This window comes from Typopeltis vanoorti, chromosome 14 (assembly GCF_054136105.1).
Source record: "Typopeltis vanoorti isolate ZY-2024b chromosome 14, IOZ_Tvanoo_1.0, whole genome shotgun sequence".
NCBI classification, from domain to species: Eukaryota; Metazoa; Arthropoda; class Arachnida; order Uropygi; family Thelyphonidae; genus Typopeltis; species Typopeltis vanoorti.
Genome location: NC_143562.1, coordinates 21,201,250 through 21,223,715, shown reverse-complemented (window position 1 = coordinate 21,223,715; position 22,466 = coordinate 21,201,250). Strand labels below are relative to the sequence as shown.

The following is a 22,466-nucleotide window of genomic DNA, read 5'->3' as shown; positions in this document are numbered from 1 at the left end:
CCCTCTTTGCACTAATTTGGGACTCACTATTATGTAAGCATTTTGGGAAATAATGTTCCTACTGCCATTAATTTACTGAAACATTTCCTTTGAAAATAGTGATATGTCATCAGTTCCCATATCACTCAAAGAAGTGAGTGAGTTTCCACTCACTAGTTAGCTTCCTTTTTTTACCCTTCCTTTGCTGTGAACAACTTAACTTATGTGGATGTCCCTGTGTTCTCTCTCCACCTTACGTATAATGAAAAATTTCATCAGATGATATCTTTTAACACCCATTCAGCATTCGGAAATTTACAGACCTCTATCATATCATCCTCCTCTTTCTCCTGTTAACCAGTCTGTTGTCCACATACTAGCAATCTATTCTCATATTCTACATTCCATAATTTCGATACAATCATTAAAATGAAGAAACTAAACACGTCTCTCTGATGAGAGCCAATAGTCTGAAACAGATGTCAGGCTAGTGAAACATAAATGTACTAATAAAAGGCAAATGCATGGACCTGTAGGCTGGGTTCATGTCTTTTAAGTAGTGCAAACCAAAGGCAGCTCCCATGCCAAGGATTGTGTTCTCATAAGCTCTTAGGAAAATATGGTCTGGTTGGCAGGTAGGAATGGATATACAATATATTATCCTTCATAAAAATAGCCAGTATAATCTTTGTTACTCTTCTTTGCACCCATTCCACAGCTTCTTTATACCCTCTGAACCCAGGAGAGCAAATCTGCATATAGTAGTTCAGGTGGGTCTTATCAAGCCCATGTAAGGAATTATTTTGCTTCTTTATACTTTATATTTTATACTTCCTTATCCTTACATGTCAAAATTCCCCATTTAAAGTCAAATATGGAATATGCATTTCCATATTTGAAACAGAATATTTTGTATTTATTTCCATACTAAGAATTGATTCAGTCATACATTCTTCGCAAATGTTTGGACAAAAAAGACTGAAAACAATAACGGTTTCAGTCTTTTTATCTCTGTTTCCAAGGAAATGAAGAATTTCCATGCCATAGAAACTATGGAAATTTTCCTTTCTTGCCATTCATTATAATGCCAGACAACACAAGAATGAGAATAAGTATGAAAAAATCAAAAAAGGGATCAATGCTAGTCACATTAAACTATGTGTTTTCTGAATTGTAACTGGAGAGTGGGTTGAGTTATCAGGTATTCTGATAGACATGTGAACAATTTGTGTATGATCACTAGTATTATAAATTTAAAATTTCCAAAGAAGATTACTTCACTATTGCAAAAGTTGGACTGAAGAAAATGAAGAAAATCGACATTTCCAAAAAAAAAAAAGTCAAGTTCAAGTTTCAATTCAATAAAATTGACAGAATGAGAAAAGATAAATTTTTAGTCAAAGATCAGAAAGAAGAGTTATAAGTTGGAAACTCTCTGATATGGTATATCAGAACATATGTATGTTCTGATATACCATGTCAGAACATGGTGGTATTTGAACATATGTATGTTCTACTGAGGTAAAGAGTGCTTGGAGAAGCTGATATTTGAGTTTCTATTAGAACAAGATTAGGGCTAGATGGTGGTGTTGGAAAACTTCTCAGTTGAATTGTTCAAACAGTTGGCCTCACTCAATGCATAATCCAACGCTGTTGGATTGTGCATTGTCATGAATCAAAACAACTCCAGAGCTGACGAGGCCTTGTCTTTTGTTTTGAATAACCTGCCCAATATTTTTAGCATCTGAGATGCTTAAAAATTGTGGAGCAGTAGTGATTAATGAGGATCTGCCACTTGGGTCTTCATTGTGCACATCTATCCTCCCTTCATGGAACATCCTAAACCATCTCACCATTTCCTCACTCATTGCATGTTCTCCACACATTTCGCTAACATGGTAATAAATTTCAACCAAGCAAATAAATATTTTTGGCATTTAAAAAATGTTATCACTAAACATATCTCACAAATGGCAGGATTTTTGATTTTATTACTCATTTTACAGATAATGGTAATCTTATAAACATAGACCAAGAAAAAACTGACAATAAGTCCATCATATATTTCTTAACTCCTGCAACATCACTGTACCGCCAATATGCAGATCTGAACTTTGTTTCGGGATAAGCCTTGTATCAAGGCTGATAGTTGTTATGCATGTTTGAGCAAGTATATTCATTTATGCATATTCATTTAAGCAGAAGTGATCTTATTAATATTTAAATACAATAACTTACTTTACCTTGCTGTCTGTGTATTAAAATTAAACAATGCACGGGCCATGGTTCTTGTGTCAGGTGTCTTTGGAGGGGAACATGGTGGACCTTCAAAGGGATTTTCATATCGATTAAGTGGGATCGGAGACTTTTGTGATGGCCTGTAACAGCAAATTGTTTTTTCATCAAACAGCTAAAATTAAAATGTTGGGTATCATTACAAGTCTATAAAATGACATTAAGTGATAGTCAATAAGTCAAATATACACTTCAGTTACAATTGTAAAAGTCCAGTTATCATTTCACTTTTATTTAAGCATGGATTGTTTTTCTGCAATACAGTAAGACTGAGGTTAATTAATGCTCAGGATATGCTCTTAGAATTTAGAGCACTAAAAGAAATAGTGCTAAATGGGATTATTTTAACCTTATGTAAATAGAGAAAGGTGAAAACACAAACATGAACAAAACAGTATTGAACTTTTATTCAACAGTATTGTTACACATAAATTTATATAATTTATTTATAGTTTTACATTTTAGATGAAAGGCCAGGCTGAGTGTCTTCTGAGAACCTCAGAATCTTGAAAATTTAGCCATCGAGAGTCAACTGTCATTTCCTTTTTTGCTCACACAAGAGCTCTCACTAGCAAGCAACTGCTTCCATAATACCCCCACCTAGCTTCAGAGCACCACACATAATCCGAGTCATGTTATTTGCCTATTCCATTCTTATTACCCATAAAACTCAACATAACATGAAGGGCATGTTATGTTGAGTTTTATGGGTTGAAGGTGGCGATTTTTGGGGAATCTAGGAATTACTGTTTTACCAAGTGTTTGCAAAAGAGCACCATAATTAAACAGTGTGAATGGGATAGCGTTAACTGAGGTCTTTACTATACTTCTACAAATGGTTGACATTTACAAAACCTAGCTGGATAAATTTAAAAGACTGATTAATTTTACAAATCAACACCTCATTATGAATGAAGTGTTACTTTTGTCCCACTTGAGTTAGTGTAAGTTTCTAACCTAGAGCAGGCTGACATTTTAGAGTTCCAGTGAAATGAGGAGGTATGTGAAATAATGTGAGGAGAATTAATACCATATGAATTAATACCATTGAGAAGCTCAGCTGTAAGACAATGATAGTTGCTTATAGACTAATTAAAAAACAATATAGAAGACAATATACAAATACAACAAGATTGAAAAGGAAAAATTAAGGCACTGAAATGAATGAGCAATAAAATTAAATGAGAACTGCAGAAAATGAAATTATTATTATTATTATTATATACATGCACCTAACTTGATGACTTACTGTGGGAAGCCCATACTAAATTAGAAAATATCTATCATAGACTGGCTGGCAACCAATTCCACTTATTCATTACTCTCCAAATTAAAAGTCTATTCTACATGCCCTTGTTATCCATACACTACCTTGAAGAACATGACCACTCATTTCCTCCATTCCTGTTATGTATTGGAAGATTTCTTCAGCATGTCCTCTATAAAACTCCTTTAGTAATTTTATATTTCTTTCATATTCCACTTTACTGCCTATCAACTGAACTTTGTAACAAACTTTTACTAACCCACATCATTTGATAAAGTGTATCAAAACCTTATAAAGTGGAATAATAATAATAATTTGTTTATTTGTGATTTCACTATGTTCTCCAACACTCAAGTAATCCTTTGAGCTAGTTAGCCCATTTTTGCAATAAGCTCTCTGAACTTGAAATTAATCATCATTAACTCCTATATCCTAATCCTCATTAATGTCCTGCAGTCCACTATCACCAATTAATTTGTTACAGCCTACAGAACAAATGTTTTAAAGCTGTACCTTTGAAAAGAAGAAATCTTTTCATACTTCAATTTTCTTGGTTGTTGTTTAAAGTGATTCTGGAGAAATATTTAGTTGTTGACCTTTGCATCATTGTTGCCAATGATGCAAAACTAAAATGAGCAACAGTCAATGATTCATAGATGATGGAGAGACACTGCTTAAATAAACTGGCAGTATGAGCAAAGAAAAATGGTTACCAGTTTAACATGGCCAGATGTAAGGTTGTGAACTCTGAGGTGAAGAAAGCACAAGCTGTGTGCTGCATTGCTGGAACTCAGTTACAGGAAATTAACGAAGCTAGGGATTTGGGGATGATCGTGGACAGGGAATTGAAGTTTAGAAAATATATTACAAAAGTGGCTAAAAAACAGTACAACAAGTTACATGATTGTTGAAGAACACTGACAAGTAGGAATGAAGAGGTTATTATTCCCCTATAAAACCTTTAATAAGTCCACATCTGGATTACTGTGTCAGATCTGGTTACCTGGATTCCATGCAGACAAGGAAGCGGGGAAGAGGATCCAGAGATGAGCAACCAAGATTGTGCCATGTGTATGAAATGCTCTCTATGAGGAGAGATTAAAGGTGTGTGCCTGTGATGACTAGTCAACAGGCAAAAAGAAACGGGGGGGAGTGACATGAAGGTTCCGGGGAGTGACATATACATTATTAAAGAGGTTTTATAGACTAACACTAAAGACTTCTTTCAATTCATTATAGCAAGTTGGAAAACAAGAAGCCCCCCACACACCCGGAACTGTCTAAGAATGTGGTTAGGACCAGATTTTTTGCTTGGAGGGTGGTGAACACTTGAGTAGGTCATGAGAGAAGGCTGTGAGTGTTATTTTGAATGAGTTCAAGAATAGGTATATGATAAATAATGTGTAAATAATGATTAGTATGGGTCTCCCATGATGAGTCTTTAACTCGATGGAGAAAATAATAATAATCTTTTCATTTTCAAGTATAACATTAAAAATTACCACAACATTAAACTTACAACCATTTTACTTTGTTTATACTGTCAGTATCTTTAAATCATCTCACAGTATCTCTACATCACCTTTACCAACTCCTGACCTCACCGATTTTGTACTGTTTGCAAACAACTGTATATTCCCCTTCAAATTATTCACTATATCATTAATAAATAGCAGCAGCCCAAGTAGAAAGCTCTGTTCAATCTTATATTGAGATACATTCCACCATATATAGTATATACTCTTTGATGTCTGTCCATCAGCCATAACTCTTATCCATGTCTTATCCATGTTTAACCACCTTCCGTATTTACTAGCCGTATGCCTATGAACACTGGAAAATATATTTTGTTAAGACTGCGCCATCCAGTATTTCAATATCGGCATAACACTCAATAAAATGTCGATAGATTTCTCTCTCTTACTAGCGTAAATTCTTTCAACAAAGTTTATATAAACAGTCATGGTTCTTAAGTAATTAAATTGCACTTTTAATGCCTTAGTTGTTTCCCGCTCACAAGTCCGATTATTTTTAGAAACAGTGCATTGCAAAATAAAGGCTCAGGCAGCACTCTTTTAATAAATAATTAAAACACATTTATTTACATTAACATGAAATATACATGAATCAAATGACAGAGAGATTGCTTTCTCTACCCATCTAAAAAAAATTTTTAGCATAAAATTAGAACCCTTTTACTTCAACACTAAATAATCTCTTTAGCTCAAAAACTTATTTAATCTCTGCTTACAAATTCAACATATTAAACTTCTAGTTTACTAGCAAAGAGGTTAGCTAACTTTCTATTAAGTTATTTTTACAAATTTGATATCAACTTCTAACATGCCAATTGACTCTCTTATGGACACTTCTTATTACTATTAAACTAATTCTTAACAGTCCATATATAACATATCTCCTAGATTATAAGAGAAAATGTACAAAAGGATGGAACTTACAGAGGCTCTGTATTGCACATTCAGTCAAGAGTCTTGGACTAAAGTTTTTATGGCATTTCTTTCATCTGGAGTTTTAGACTTCCTTCAGGAGTGTCTTCCTTCAGCAGTATCACGTCGGGATATTAACGGGCTTTTGGACTGCAATCTGCAGTACTCGAATATCTCCTCTTATCGGGCAAATTCTCCTCTGGATCCTACTTTGGGAACTTCCAACTGCCGCCACTTCTGCTACTAATTGCTGATGACCGTGCCTCTAACTGCCGACTGTAACTGCTGCCGACTGGCTCTGGCTCTCTTCGTCAACAGCGCTTCACCTTGCTCTGTCAGAAACTGGATCTCGGCTCTCCTCTGTCGGCAACTGTACCTGGACAATCCTCTCTTGGCAATTGGACATAGACTCTTCTGCTTAGTAACTGGGGCCTTGCCTCTCCTCTTTTCTCTGCCGCCACTGCTCTGGTTCTGACTGTCCTCTGTTGTGGTTCTGACTGCCTCTCCTGTTCTGCCTCTTGATGTTCAGCTGAGTCCTCTTTTATTTTCGTCTTCTCGACACCTTGCACCAAGTGTTGTAGAACCCTAAGAATTCAGCATAACTCTTTCATCTTCTTTTAAGTTTGACGCGCTCTTTGTTCTCCTCCGTGCATTCTTTTGATCATATTTTGCCGGGCAGCGGCAACTTGTCTCCAAAACTAGCGGACCTCTTTGATACTTTGCTTGTCCTTTCGAGCCGCAGAAACTTCTCTAAACCTAGTGGCACTCTTAGATACTAACTTTAATGGTGTTATGCGCAGAGCTTGTAAGCAACTTTCTTGTGCTCTTACACATAGCTATATACAAGGTTCCGATGGCAAAGCATTGCCTTTGTTTTTGATGTTAAAACAGTAAATATAGTCATTTCCTATAGGGTTAACTACATTAATATTTAGTAAAATATACATAGAAACAAACAAGGTTATTTGCAGTTCTCATGAAACTTGACCTCTGTAAAATTGATGTAATGCGCTTTGGTATTTTTAAGCTACATCGAATTTTACAAAGGCCACTCCTTCATGAAAAATTTTTTCTTTGATCTATCTCTGTGTCGTGTCTCATGCATTCTCTGGGTCGGACAATACTCAGATTTGTGTTTTAATTTTGAGGAGGGAGCACCATCAGCCTGACCTGTGGGCTCTTCTTGATGCGACTGGCGTGTGACTCATGTTTGATATTATCCCTTGGGCATTTTACCCCTTTATGATACCCTGCTGTCATTCTAATTCTCCCATTGCCTGGGCAGTGAATTTTATTACCACTTCTCTCTATAATGTTTACTTCAATGGCATTCTTTACATTTTTTATTGTGGCATCTATAACATCCATCTCATTTGTTGCCACCTTGACACTCAAGATGTGAAAGGTCTCCCCCCCTTTTACTTGTTCAGTATCCCTAACAGTTGGGGGATCAGGCAAAGAATTTTCCTGTCTTTTTGATCAAATTTTCTTTTTTCTTTTGTTTCCCTTTTTCTATCTGGGAACGATCGCTTCTTGTGTTATTCTCACCAATCTCTCTGTTAGCACGACATCTTTGGGTATCTTTCTTCCGGGCAAACTGCTTAATCCCCATTATGGAGATTTCCTTTTTAGAGAAATCGCAGGAGAACCTGTGTTTCTCTAAAAATTCAGTTCCTAGTACTATCTTTTCCGTAGTTCTAGGGGTTTCTGGGAATATCAAAAGCTCTGGTGAGACGATCAACTCAAATCTAGGCAGCCATATATTTACCTTCAGTTTCTCTGAGGCATGAACAGAGTACTTTGTAATCCCATTTAATGTGATCGGCCTATTTAGCATAGTGATACAGTTGGTCACCCGGGATTTCAGCTTCCTAAATAAAGACTCAGTAATCACTGAAACTTGGGAACCAGTATCTAGCAAAACTTTGCACTGTAGCCCTCTTATTTTTCCCTGTCATAGTCATAGATCCTTCATTTTGATTTCCAATGTTTCTCTGCATTCTCATTGCTCTTCGTGTGTGATGGAAGCAAGTTGTTACCATATTAGATTCCCAATGCATCCTTTTATCTGAATCTCTTCTACCGCTATAGCAATTTCTGGCAATGTGCCCAAACTTATTACATCTATAGCACTGAGGTATTTTCCTCCTGTTTTCCCTTTCAGTACACTCTTGTTCAGAGCTCAGCTGCTCCTTGGAGGTTTTTGCTTTGGACTCCTCTAACTGATTTAGAATGGAGTCAAGTTTCTCCATTAAGGGCTGCTGTAGTCTTTCTACCTTTTTTTGATATAAGAGTGTATTTCTTCCATATTAATAGACTATGCGACAGTCAATCTGTTGTGGTCTATTTTATTCACTTCTGTGGCCTTATTTTCCTCTTTTCCTCCCTTCTGTGGTCTTTACTTTTTTCTTTAGGATTAACTAGATTTTTCTCTTCCTTAATCTCACTCTTTGGATCTGACACCTCTGTAATGTTGGGTATCTGGCTGGCACTAGATGCGGGATGCAGATCACCTAGCCTTTCTTCTTTTTCTTTTATGGCCTGATAGCATTCTTCTAAATTACTTACCTTCCTTTTATATGCTGCCTCTTTATATTCTTCTCTTACTCCTAATCTGAATTGGTTGAAGACACCCCAATCAAAGTGACTCTTTTCATCACTGGACATGTTCAAGCTATTAGCTAAGGTGAGCAACCTACTGTAATACTCAGTGATAGATTCATTTTTCTCCTGTCTGCACTTCTGGAGCCTCCAAAAGTTCGACCCCACGCTTCTAACTTTAGAAAACTGAGATATCAGGGTATCCTTGAATTTATTGTATTCCAAAGTGTCTCTCAGTATGGGAGAGGAATACAAAAAATTCTTGGCCCTGCCAATCAATTTGTTTTTTAAAATTATTAGAAGCTGGAAGTCCGACCAGTTTCTAATAATTTTCAGGACAGCACATCATCATGGTCCTCTCCAGAGAATTGAGGTATGATGAGGTGAGGATTTATAGTTCTAAAAAATTCTACATCCCTCATCGTGTTAGTACTAGTGGCTTCCGAGTTACCACTGTTCACACTCATGGTTCGTAAAAAATTTTCTTACACTACTACATATATATATATATACACTTTCTATTTAATTGCCTGTTCTTTATTTACAAAACTGTTCCAATCCACTATTTCTTATTTTAATTACTGTGGATTTTATCCTGTCGACTACTGCACCATTGTAACGAAAGCTGTCTTTTGCGTTATTGTAATATCTTCTTTTACTCTTTATTACTAATTAGCATTGTGCGATTTTCCTCTTGTAACCTTTCTCACTTACTCTACTGCATATTATGTTTATCCACCTTCCGTATTTACTAGTTGTATGCCTATGAACACTGAAAAATTTATTCTGTTAAGACTGTGCAATCCTGTATTTCAATATCGGCATAAGACTCAGTAAAACGTCCAGTAGATTTCTCTCTCTTACTAGCGTAAATTCCTTCAACAGTTTATATAACCAGTTGTGGTTCTTAAGTGATTAACACGTTCGCTGCCACACTACTTCGGCATAGTCTGTTCCTGTATGCCGAGCAATTTCACTTCTTCAAGGTCAGTACTGACATTGCCAGCTTACTCGTTGCCAGCTGTAAGCATCATACTAGTATACTCGTAGTTGGCTTGTGCAGAGCATATACCATCTATGAGAATACACATCAATTTCAATGGAGTACACATCCATTTCTCGTGGAGCTAGCATTGAAATGCTAGCTCCATGAGCCAAGCATTTTCACTTCTTCAATGTCAGTACAGTAATCTCGTTGCCGGCGGTAAGCATCATACGAGTATACTTGTAGCTGGCTTGTGTAGCTGGTTTACCAACTACGAGTATACTCGTAGTTGGCAGCGAACGTGTTAAATTGTGCTTTTAATGCCTTAGTTGTTTCCCGCTCACAAGTAAGCTTATTTTTAGAAACAGTGCATTGTGAAATAAAGGATCAGGCGGCACTCTTTCAACAAATACCGTATTTGCCGGCATATAACACGCACCAGCCTATAAGACGCACCCCCCTTTTTTAGGAAAAAAACTTGATCACTGAATATTATAATGAATTTGCAGTATTTAAAATATAAAGTAATAAGTAGGTCTATTTTCAACAATACCTAATCTGACTAGGAAAGAGTACCCACCTTTTGATCTTCTTCGTCAAAACCCAGAAATTCATCTCCAGAGCTAAATGAAGAGACACTTGAAGCCTCTTCTAAATCAGAATCTGAGTCCTCATACAAAAAATTGTCCTCTGTACCATCCAGTGCATTACTATTGCCACATTTATGAAATGATTTAACCACTGTCTCAGTTTTCACAGCATCCCATGAAACTTTGACCCACTCACAGAACTTGCAAAATGCTAGGCCTCTTCCTTCTTCCTGATGGCGTAACCTCAAAATCTGAAGACTGCATTCAGCAGTCTTCTGGATGCAGTGATCCACTTCTCCTTCATAAATCCCTTAAATGGTTTAATAATACAGACATCTAAAGGTTGAAGCTGACTAGTTAGACCTCCTGGAATTCAGCTAACTGAGTTTTCAATTCCTTAAGTTTATTTTTAACATCTTCTGTTCTGTGAGAACGAAACTGATCCCATAGTAGCAGGGCAGGCTTCTTCAACAGCCTGCCAGAGCCCCTAGACCAAATGTTATCTATCCATAACTGGAATATAAGAATGTATTCCAGTAACTGGAATACATAACTAACATAACTGGAATGCTCTCCCACACCGCAAGGAAGCAAGAAAGAAATTGCATAACTTGGAACAGAGAAAATTTCCAGAAATGAAAGTAATAAAAAACTGAGTATTGGGTAAAAGATGCACCATGTTTTTCAGACCTATTTTCAAAGAAAAAAAGTGCGTCTTATACGCCGGCAAATAAGGTAATTAAAACACATTTATTTACATTAATATGAAACATACATGAATCAAATGACAGGGAGATTGCTTTCTCTATCCATCTAAAAAAAATCTTTAGCATAAAATTAGAACCCTTTTACTTCAACACTAAATAATCTCTTTAACTCAAAAACTTATTTACTCTCTGCTTACAAATTCAACTTATTAAACTTCTAGTTTACTCGCAAGGAGGTTAGCTAACTCTCTGTTAAGTTATTTTTACAAATTTGATATCAACTTCTAACATGCCAATTGACTCTCTTAATGGACACTTCTTATTACTATTAACCCTCACATGCATTTGTCCACTGTGGTGGACAGCTACTATTGGTTTACTTTACAGCTCTATGAGACATATTTTTTAACCTCTCAGGCAAGCTGTGCACTTCTAAATGCATGTAGTCCACTACAGTGGACAGGATTGAAAATTGGATTGAATGTATGAAAAAAATTGAAATAAAATTTACAGCATTTTCTTACATCCTAAAAATACTTAAATTATTTTTTTAATCACCATTTCAGAAATTCGTGCATGAGAGGGATAAACTAATTCTTAACAGTCCATATATAACATATCTCCTAGATCAGTGCTTCCCAAACTTCTGGATATCAGGGCCCCCTTTGCAAAAATTAAAATATTTCACGGCCCCCCTCGGAAAAAATCGTAATAGAGAGATATATTATTATTATTATTATTATTATTCAGGCCTCCAAGGAGTCAAAAGACTCATCGAGGGAGGTCCTTCCTAAGACATAAAGTCTGTCAAGACTCACTGAGGGGAGGTCCCCCCCCTGAGAAACACAAAGTCTATCATACCACTCTTTAAACTCACTGACCGTTCTCGCTCCCACCACTCCATCAGGCAATGCATTCCACGGCTCAACCACCCTCCACAAAAAGAAACCACTCCTTACCCTCTTGCTCACAGTTTCCTTTCGTAACTTCTAGGGATGGCCTCTTGTCATCACTCCTTCCCGCTGATCAACCAAGCGAAAGAACTCCCCAGTGTCAACCCTGTAACCACCTCTCAACAGTTTAAAAGTCTCAATCATATCACCTCTCCTTCTTCTATCCACCAAACTCTGCAGTCCACATTCTCTCAGCCAATCCTCATAACTATCCTTGTACAGTCCTGAAACCATCTTTGTCATCCGTCTTTGTATCCTTTCCACAGTTAATTTATCCCCTTCAAATCCTGGGGACCAAATCTGAGAACAATAGTCCAAGTGTGGTCTGATCAGAGACTTATACAACGGAATGATAACCCTCTTATCTCTGCAGGTCAGTGTCCTTCTCATAATAGCAGCAATCCTCTGTGTTACCTTCACCACCTTTGCAATATGTCCCCTAAACTTCAGGTTTCTATCAATCATCAACCCCAGATCTCTTGTCTCCCCTACTTCCTCCAGTATAACTCCTCCCATAGAGTATGCAGCATCCCATCGATGTTTCCCAAACCTCAAGACCTTACAATTTGCTGCATTAAACTGACACCCCCATTCATTTGCCCATCTATCTAGCTTATTTAAATCCTCTTGCAGGGCTACCACATCTGCACTATTACTAATAATCCTTCCCAGCTTCGCATCATTTGCAAACAACCGAATATCCCCCTGCAATCCACTGGCTATGTCATTGATATAAAGGTTAAACAATATAGGTCCTAGTACTGAGCCCTGTGGGACCCCACTTGTAACCCTCTGCCTCCTGGAAACTGCTCCACCATACACAACTCTCTGATACCTATCAGACAGCCAATCCTGAATCCAGTTGACCAATCTGACATCCAGACCCATGCGCTGCAACTTAAATATCAGCTTATCATGTGGCACCCTGTCAAATGCCTTCGCCAAGTCTAAGAAAATTGCAGTATATGCCTTTCCCTCATCTAATGTTCTTGTAACTTTATTATAAAAGGCTAGCATATTGCTAAAACAAGAGCATCCTTTCACAAATCCAAATATTATTATAATTATAATATTATTATAATATTTATTGTATTTATATTCAATACAAAACATACACAGCAAATATTGCAAAAATCAAATGCATATATTATATTTTTTGCCTCTTACCGTTTGGTTCTAAAGACGATGCGGGCTGTTCTGATAAAATATGAAATACTGTCCTTTTTTTTGAGTCTGTTTCTGCTTCTTCTGATTGTTCGCGGGAATTTTTTTTAAATTTTTTATCAGCCACTTATCCATCTCAGGGTTAAATTAGATACTGTGTTTGCCCATGCAACATATGGTTTTGTTTCAGTCTATACAGCATAGTTTCTGTTTGAGGGGACATGTGATTCATTAATTAGTGTGTTTTTATATCCCAGTTGTCTCTAATTGCACTATTTGTTGAGAAATATATTACACAGACTCCTCATACCTTATTCACTGGCATAATAAAAGTACTTGTTTTTATTGCCTCTGCAGTATAGTGGCTGTAAGGGAGGGTGTGTTGTTTACCACTGCAAGCGAGTTACTATCTCCCCACATGAACTTGCTTAAGCTTTTTTTCATGTGTGAAGTATATGCGAAACTTTTATTGGTAACAGAAAACTAGCTCGGATGACAGTGACAATATAAAACAAGTTTTGATATGTATATAAAGTCAATATCAACAATCCCTGATTACGAACGCGTGATGAAAGGGACAGGAAGATTTGGAGCTTCCCTGGAGAGCATTCGAAGTAAATACAATTAACCACTGCTTTGAAATGAAACATATGAATAAGCAATATTTACTAATATTCATTAAGCGCCGAAATACGCAGGAAGCAAAATTTGCGAACCAACACCAATGTGTGAATTTTTCCATTAAAATATAAAAAAATAACAAAAAAGAAATAAATAATAAAAGTTAAATACATTTCTTTTAAAATAAAAAAAACTACTTAGTCTTAAAACATTTTAAATTTGTTTTCATTATTTCACAGCCCCCTCAACAAAACCTACAGCCCCCAAGGAGGCCGTGGCCCACAGTTTGGGAAGCACTGTCCTAGATTATAAGAGAAAATATACAAAAGGATGGACCTTACAGAGGTTCTGTATCACACATTCAGCAATACAGAGTTTTTATGGCATTTCTTTCATCTGGAGTTTTAGGCTTCCTTCAGCAGTATCACCTCGGGATATTGGCAGGCTTTTGGATTGCAATCTGCGGTACTCAAATATCACATGCAAGAGGTTTCAGCATACGGGCAAATTCTCCTTGGAATCCTACTTTGGGAACTTCTACTTCTAACTGCCAACTTCTCTGCTTCTAACTGCCACCACTTCTGCTACTAATTGCCGATGACTGTGCCTCTAACTGCTGGCTGCTGATGACTGTAACTGCCACCGACTGGCTCTAGCTCTCTTTGTTAACAGCGCTTCGCCTTGCTCTGTCAGCAACTGGACCTAGACTCTCCTGCTTAGTAACTGGGGCCTTGCCTCTCCTCTTTTCTGCCACTGCTCTGGTTCCGACTGCTCTGTTGCGGTCCGACTGCCTCTTGATGTTTAGGCTGAGTCCTCTTTTATTTTCGCCTTCTCGGCACCTTGCACCAAGGGTTGTAAACCCCTAAGAATTCGACATGACTCTTTCATCTTCTTTTAAGTTCGACCCGCTCTTTGTTCTACTCCATGCATTCTTTTGATTGTATTTTGCAGGGCAGTGGAAACTTGTCTCTAAAACTAGCAGACCTCTTTGATACTTTGATTGTCCTTTCGGGCCGCAGAAACTTCTCTAAAACTAGCGACACTCTTAGATACTAACTTTAAAGGTGTTATGCGCAGAGCTCGTAAGCAACTTTCTCATACACAAAAATAGTACTTTCTTGTGCTCTTACACATAACTATATACAAGGTTCCGATGCAAAGCATTGCCTTTGTTTTTGATGTTAAAACAGTAAATACAGTCACTTCCTGTAGGGTTAACTACATTAATATTTAGCAAAATATACATAGAAACTTCTTCTTTCTTTGAGTGCCATCTCCTATCGGAGGTCAGCGACCACCTTGGCAAATTTTGAGCGATTCTCAGCTATTCTGAGCAGTCTCAGAGTTCATACCAGTCCACTGTCTGATATCTGCCAGCCAAGATTTTCCTCGTCTTCCTTGTCCTCTTCTTCCATTTATCTTCCCTTTTATAATCAATTGAAGTATCTTATATTTTTCATTACGAAGTAGGTGACCAAGATATGCAGTTTTCCTTCTTTTTATGGTATCTAAAAGTTCACGTGATTTCCCCATTTGTTTCAGTACTTCCTGATTGGACACATAACCTAACAAAGAAACATGATATAAACATAGTGATGGGTGACTTCAATGCAAAAGTGGGAAGAGGGGGTGATGGAGAAATTGTTGGCGAACATGGCTTAGGCACCAGAAATGACAGAGGAGATCGCCTAGTCCAATTCTGTCAGGAAGAAGATCTAACAATAGCAAATATCTGGTTTAAACTGCCACCCAGAAGACTGTACACTTGGAAATCACCTCAAGATAACCAACATAATATTGTCAGAAATCAAATTGATTATATACTGATACATAAAAGATTCCACAGTAGTATAAAGAGTGCAAAGACTTATCCTGGAGCAGATATCTCATCAGACCACAATCCCATAGTTGCAGAAGTACGTCTTAGATTAAAATCAGCTAAAAAATCACAAAAGAAGAAAAAGAAAATTGATGTAGAAAAACCGAAAGACCCGAACATAAATAAAAGTGCCAAGACACAGCTTAACCTGAGATTACAACAGATTAACATAGAAGAAAATAAAAGTGTGGAATCTCTTTGGAATAGCTTAAAGAATGGCATCGTAACAACAAGTATTGAAGAAGTAGGTTATGTGAATAATATAAAACAACAGGAATGGATGACAGATGAGATTCTTTCTCTTACTGATACAAGAAGAATGTATAAAAACAAAGACCTAGCCAGGTATACAGAAACACATAACATCATCAAGAAAAAAATAAAAGAAGCCAAGGAAAATTGGATGAAAAATTTATGTACTGAAATTGAACTGCTTCAGAAACAACATGATAATTTCAATCTGTATAAGAAAATCAACGAAATTTCCGGAAAACTGAGGAAAAAGCAAATAGTGTCTCTAAGAGACGAAAATGGAAAAATAGTTCTAGAAGAAGAGAATAAAGCACAGATTTGGATAAAATATGTAACAGAACTTTTCAATGATACTAGACAGAAGCCTATAAATATAAAAGATAACATTCAAGGACCAGCAATCATGAAATGCGAAATAGAGAATGCTATACAAACAAGTAAAACAGGAAAAGCCAGTGGACCAGATGGTGTGCAAACAGAATTTTTAAAATTAATCGAACCAGATAACATCAAACTTCTTGAAAAACTATTTAATAAAATATATGAAAGTGATGAATTTCCATCAGATTGGCTCAAATCTACATTTATCACTATCCCAAAGAAACCCAAAGCGAATTCCTGTGGTGACTTCAGACTTATTAGTCTAATGAGCCAAACATTAAAAATATTTTTGAAAGTAATTCAGAATCGCATTTATAGAAAAAGTGAAGAAACTCTAAGTGAAACACAATTCGGCTTTCGGAATGGTTTTGGTACTAGAGAGGCCCTTTTCTGTACCCAAATATTGATACAAAAATGCATAGAAAAACAGAAATCTGTCTTTATGTGTTTCATAGATTTTGAAAAAGCATTCGACAAAGTCAGACACACCAACTTAATAGAAATCCTTCAACAAATAAGGCTAGACGAACAAGACATAAGACTAATAACAAATCTGTATTGGAATCAGTCAGCTACCGTTCAATTAGACAACATTACCACCAGTGATATTAACATCAAAAGAGGAGTGAGACAAGGATGTGTGCTCTCACCACTCCTGTTCAACATATATGCAGAGGTAATCTTTAAAAAAGCATTGGAAGAATGTCCAGAGGGAATCACAATAAATGGAAAGATTGTTAACAACCTACGATATGCAGATGACACCGTGCTAATTGCAGATAACATTATGGATCTCCAAAAACTCGTTGACAGAGTATACATAGAAAGCCAAAGAATGGGAATAAATATAAACATCAACAAGACAAAATACATGATCATCAGCAAACATCCAGCCTCATCAATGAAACTGACACTCATTGGGAAAAATATTGATCAAGTGTCAAGATATAAATATCTTGGTTGCTGGCTTAATGAACGGTGGGATCCAGAAATAGATATAAAGACAAGGATTGAAGTTGCACGGCAGTCCTTCATGAAAATGAGAACACTATTCTGCAATAAAGACCTAAACATGGAAGTCAGATGCCGAATGCTGAAATGCTACGTGTGGTCTATTCTGCTCTATGGAGTTGAAACATGGACATTGAAGGCGACAACCATCAAGAAAATCGAAGCCTTTGAGATGTGGCTATACAGAAGAATGCTAAAGATATCATGGACAGAAAAAATTACCAATGAAGATGTCTTAAAATCCATTGGCAAAGCTAAACATCTTGTACAAATAATCAAGAAACGAAAAACATCATATCTTGGACACATCATGAGAAACAGCAAATACCAACTTCTACAAACTATTTTGGTAGGAAGAATTGATGGCAAAGGAACTAGAGGAAGAAAAAGAATATCATGGTTTGACAACATCAAGACGTGGACAGGAAAGAGCAGTGCATAACTGCTCAGATTAGCACAAGAACGCAGTTTGTTCACCAAGATGGTCGCTGACCTTCGATAGAAGATAGCACAATAAGAAGAAGATTGGACGTTTTTGCTGTCCATGGGATTTTTAACATTCGTCTGTATAACCACATCTCAAAGGCTTCAAGTCTGTTTATTGATGTTGTCTTCAAGGTCCAAGTTTCTGCACCATACATAGAAACAAACATGGTTATTTACAGTTCTCATGAGACTTGACCTCTGTAAAATCGATGTAAAGTGCTTTGCTATTTTTAAGCTACATCGAATTTTACAGTATCATGGTGCAGCCATTTCCTTTATCCATAACAGCTTTTTTAAGTGACACCCATCTATAAAAGGCAATAAACCTACAGTACCTTAATAACATGGGTGAGCTGAGGATTTTTAATTTTTTTAAATTTTACTTATTTTTTTATATTATTTATTTATTATTAACATAAGCTAGAAACCCTATTAAAGAAACCAAATATGGAACTTTAAGCAGATTGGTAGTCTTACACTGGGCAAATGAAATTCATCTGTTAATAAAGACAATCTGTGGCTACAGCCGATTTGAATACCTATGGCCTGTTGGTTGAAAAGCAGATACACTAACAACTCAATCTAACCAGACAGGCTATCACTTTATTGTAAAAGGTGAGTAAATTATTAAACCAGACCTACCCATTAGAAATCTGCTTACATTTCTATATTTATATAGTTAAAACCAGTCTGAGTAGTGGCCCTTTCCATAATGCATAGCATTATACATACCCTAAAGAATGTGTGCTTTGCATTATGGGATATTAAGGCAATCGATGTGAAGTCATTAGCCTCTATACAGAAGTAGCCACCCCACATGCACAACCTTTGTTTGCTTAAACTTGGATAAAGGATTAAACAAGGATATAATTTCTCAGCATCTTTAATTTGTAGTATAACCAAGTAAAAAAAAAAATTTCAACAAAACCTTTTGTAGCCATTTCCTATGCATTCCTAGCATACCTAAGTTTGCTGTAATCATCAACTTTTTAGTTGCTTAACTGGAAATTCTACATGCTCAGCCACCTCCCATGTCAAAACCACAATTGCTCTTCCCATTTCAGACAATGTGCCTATCTTCATATGGACAAAATCGTCTGATGTTATCACTAGATCCAGCATAACACTGAATGCCCTCAATCATACACTGTTTCATTGTGTGATGGAGGTGATGATGATGATCCATACTCTCCTCTTTCCAATCTATGTCCTCACAGTTGAAGTCCCCTAATAACATTTTGCTATGCACTATTGGGCTAATCTGCCAATACATGTTGTCTGCATTGCCTTTGCAATCCCAGCCTATGGCAGTAACTTATTCTATATTTTTCCCTATTGGCCTTTGCATTTGCACTCTAATTTTCACTCAAATGTGCACTCAAATTTTCAAATGCACTATATCCAATGTCCTTGCATTTCTGCTCTTGTTGGTTATGATTCTTCAACTTTAAATGTCCTCTTTTTATCTAACATTTCTTCTTCTTCTTTTAATTCTTTTTATAGTCACTTCTATAGGTGTTCCCTAATTCTCTCCATTTGTTTCTATACTGAGCTTATCGGTACCAGGAAATTCCAATTGTTTTCCTTATATCATCTGAACATCTTCTTTCAGGTCTTCCCACATCTTTTACCTTCATATGGCTGCCACTCCAGTGAAACTTTTGTCCTTTTGTTGTTCTCAAGTCTTATGATGTGCCCCGTCCATTTCCATTTCTTTTGAAGTATATTTTCTTCAAGATCTAAAAACAGTTTTAGCTCTTATTTCTTCATTTTTGATTTTATTTTGGAGTCTTATGTTTAGAACATTACAAGGTACTAAATGAGGATTTTTTTTGTCAATTACTATTTGAACTGTTTCCAGCACTAGTTATTAGTGATGACATTTGTATCTGAAAATGCTGGTTTGAAATCCAACAAAATATCAGCAACTTAATAAATACCTTCTTTGTTTTGTTCTTATTGTTTATTTAACATTGTTAAACATAAGATAAACTTTCATACAGTGAGTGGACAGAAATGAAATTGGCCACTCAGTTTCAAAGGGAGGAAGATGAACTGAGTCCTTTTGATGAAGATATATGCTCTTCTTAAGAAAAGGATCCAGACTACCATTCTTCTCCCCCACACACATATACTTGTATACCCCTCATATATGAGGTTGGTCTGAAAAGTTCTCAGCCTAACAATGAAAAAACAAATTTATAATTTCAAAATTATTTTTATTTTTCAACATAATCTCCCTTAAGACTAATACATTTATTCCAGTGATGCTTCAGTGCCATTATCCCATCCCTGTAGTGGGATCTCAGTAAGATCTGCAAAATACTCCTCAACAGCTGCAATCACCTCTTGATTCAAAGAAAAAAACGCTGACCAGCAAGGAACAGTTTTAGTTTTGGGAAGGAGATAGAAGTCAGAGGGAGCCAAATCTGAGGAATAGGGTGGATGTTCCAACAATTCATTGTGCAGATCCTTTAATTTTTCCATTGCCAAAACACCTTTGTGGGCAAGTGCATTGTCCTAATGAACGATGATTTTTTCTTCTGCAAACGGGTCTTTTCTCATGAATTTTTTCGTCTAGTCTGGTTAAAAGATTGGAATAATATTCCCCGGTTATTGTTTTACCCTTTTCAAGATAATTAATAAACAAAATGCCTTTAGCATCCCAAAGCACCAATGTCATGACCTTTCCTGCTGATAGAACCGACTTTGTCTTCTTTGGCACTGAACAACCAGCTTCTGTCCACTGTTTTGACTGCCGTTTGGATTCTGGTGTGTAATGGTGAATCCAAGTCTCATCCATAGTAATAAAAAAAAAAAAATTAAGGAGAAGAGTGCCCATAAACTTCTATGAACTTCGAAAGAATTTTATAACTGCACTATACTCAATTTTATCCATTTCAAGGGATAGACAGCTGTATGAAACAAACTGCTTGATAGAATGACTTGCAATTTCACATGGATGCTTATGACAGATGTACCAACTTAGAAAAAAAATCTTGCCAATAGTGTTGCCATTTATGGTCGAGGCCAAGAGCTTTTCAGACCACCCTTGTATATTCATAAAGAAACATTTGATAAGTGCCCAAGGTTAGGTGTGACAAATGACATTCAATATTAGACTCAGAAATTTCTTTTTTGATACTCTAGTACAGATTATTATGATAGTAGTAACATTAAGTGAATGATGCTTTTATGTGTCAAAATGCTTTTGGTGAATTAGAATATTCCAACTATAGGAATAACCAAATTAGAAAAAAAAATATTTATTTAGGAGTTAGTCATATCTGAATATCAAGAATTTATATAAATATATATGCCTTCTGACAGCTATAGTATACTGTAAGCATGAGTAGCTAACTACTTACGTAAAAAAATCGGAATGCCTTCTCATTTCTATTTCTGCAATTTGCTGAAGCTGTTTCTTATACTGTTCTTCTTCATAAAACTTCCTCATCTAATCAACAGGTTTAATATATGTGTTACAAAAACATACACACACAGAAACATCTATTATTAATAAAATAAGCAAGTTTTTGCTTTAATAAACATTAATTTTCTGTTGAAAGACACTCAGTACTTGTGGATAAAAATGTGGATTACTGTTCTCAGATTAGCGTGATGAGGAGATTATTAGTGTGGGAGAGGGAAAGGTGGAGGTCAGGTATAAGTTCTAAAAGGATCTCACGAGTAGTAGCTACATGTGTGTGGATAACAAAGTTTGATTTGAAAGTATAAAAAAGGAGTGTTGAATGAGAAATACAAGGTAGTAGTATTACAATATATAGGATAGGAACTTACACTTCTTTGCTAGAACATACAAGAGTAAGTATACAGGACAGTGTGTGAGATTTGCAGGATATTAAAAATATGTTAAAGATAAGCAATTATGAATGCAAGGGATGATTTGAGGGATAGATTGAACTGCCTAAGAATAGTGGATTACATATGAATGGATTTGATGTTAATTAACTGGATATAGTTATTGCTGGAAAAGAAAGTAATGAGAAAACTAAAGATGAAGGAGACATCCAAAGAAGTAAGAGGAGGATGTGTAAAATCAGGAAGAAAGTGCTGTGAATGGAAAGGGAGAGGACAGCTGTGTGAGATCATTTGGAAGGAAGAGAGAAAGAGAGAGAGTATTCAAGACAGAACAAGGAAATGAAGGAGTTGGAATTGACAGGGAGACATCATGTAAGTAGGGCAAATGGTGGAAGCAGTAGTAAATGCATGTGTGAAAGCATTCAGTGTAAGAAGGCGATGAGGGGATGGCCTAGTATATGTGAGGAGTCATTGGGTGTGGAATAAAAATATGGACTGGTGTGGATAAAGAGGAGTGGCTAAAGTCAGGTGTGGAGGCATCAAAACTGACAGGTGGCATGAATGTGACTGGGTATACACCCAAAATGAGTACTCCTGCTCTTATATTTTTAACTTTGATACTCCTGCGCTTATATGTTTGCGTATAAGCAGGAGTATCAAAACTAAAGGGAATGAAAGTGTTGCATTTCTTCAGTTCATCTGCCTAAACTAAGCTAGTATCAGTGAAATATAATTAGATGAAAATAATATATGTAGAATAGAGATAGAGGGGCATACTATTTTGGATGAGGATAGGGAAGGTAATGGGGAGGAACTAATGATAAAAATATTATGCTCACTCAATGGGGAGAAAACAGTAACTTTAGTTTACTGTAGTTTTCAAACAATATGCCATGAGGCAGATGCAGATTAGGATGACATATACAGGGTGTTCGGGATAAATTTGACAGTTTCGTAAGGAAAAAGAAAATCTTCTTTGTATCTATTAAATTTAATGAATTGACAAAAAAACATTACAGGCAGAGT

The 22,466-nt window shown here is 36.3% G+C and overlaps 1 protein-coding gene across 1 annotated transcript in view; it reads right to left on the bottom strand.

Annotated features, from left to right (window-relative positions):
- Window positions 1-22,466, bottom strand: part of LOC150099286 (uncharacterized) — a 623,534-nt gene that overhangs the window by 118,567 nt on the left and 482,501 nt on the right. Inside the window, exons 22-23 of the mRNA XM_090404213.1 lie at window positions 20,987-21,075; window positions 2,223-2,357 (exon numbers count right to left, since the gene is read on the bottom strand). Of these exons, the coding sequence (XP_090260339.1) occupies window positions 2,223-2,357; window positions 20,987-21,075 (224 nt within the window). The remainder of the gene's footprint in view (window positions 1-2,222; window positions 2,358-20,986; window positions 21,076-22,466) is intronic.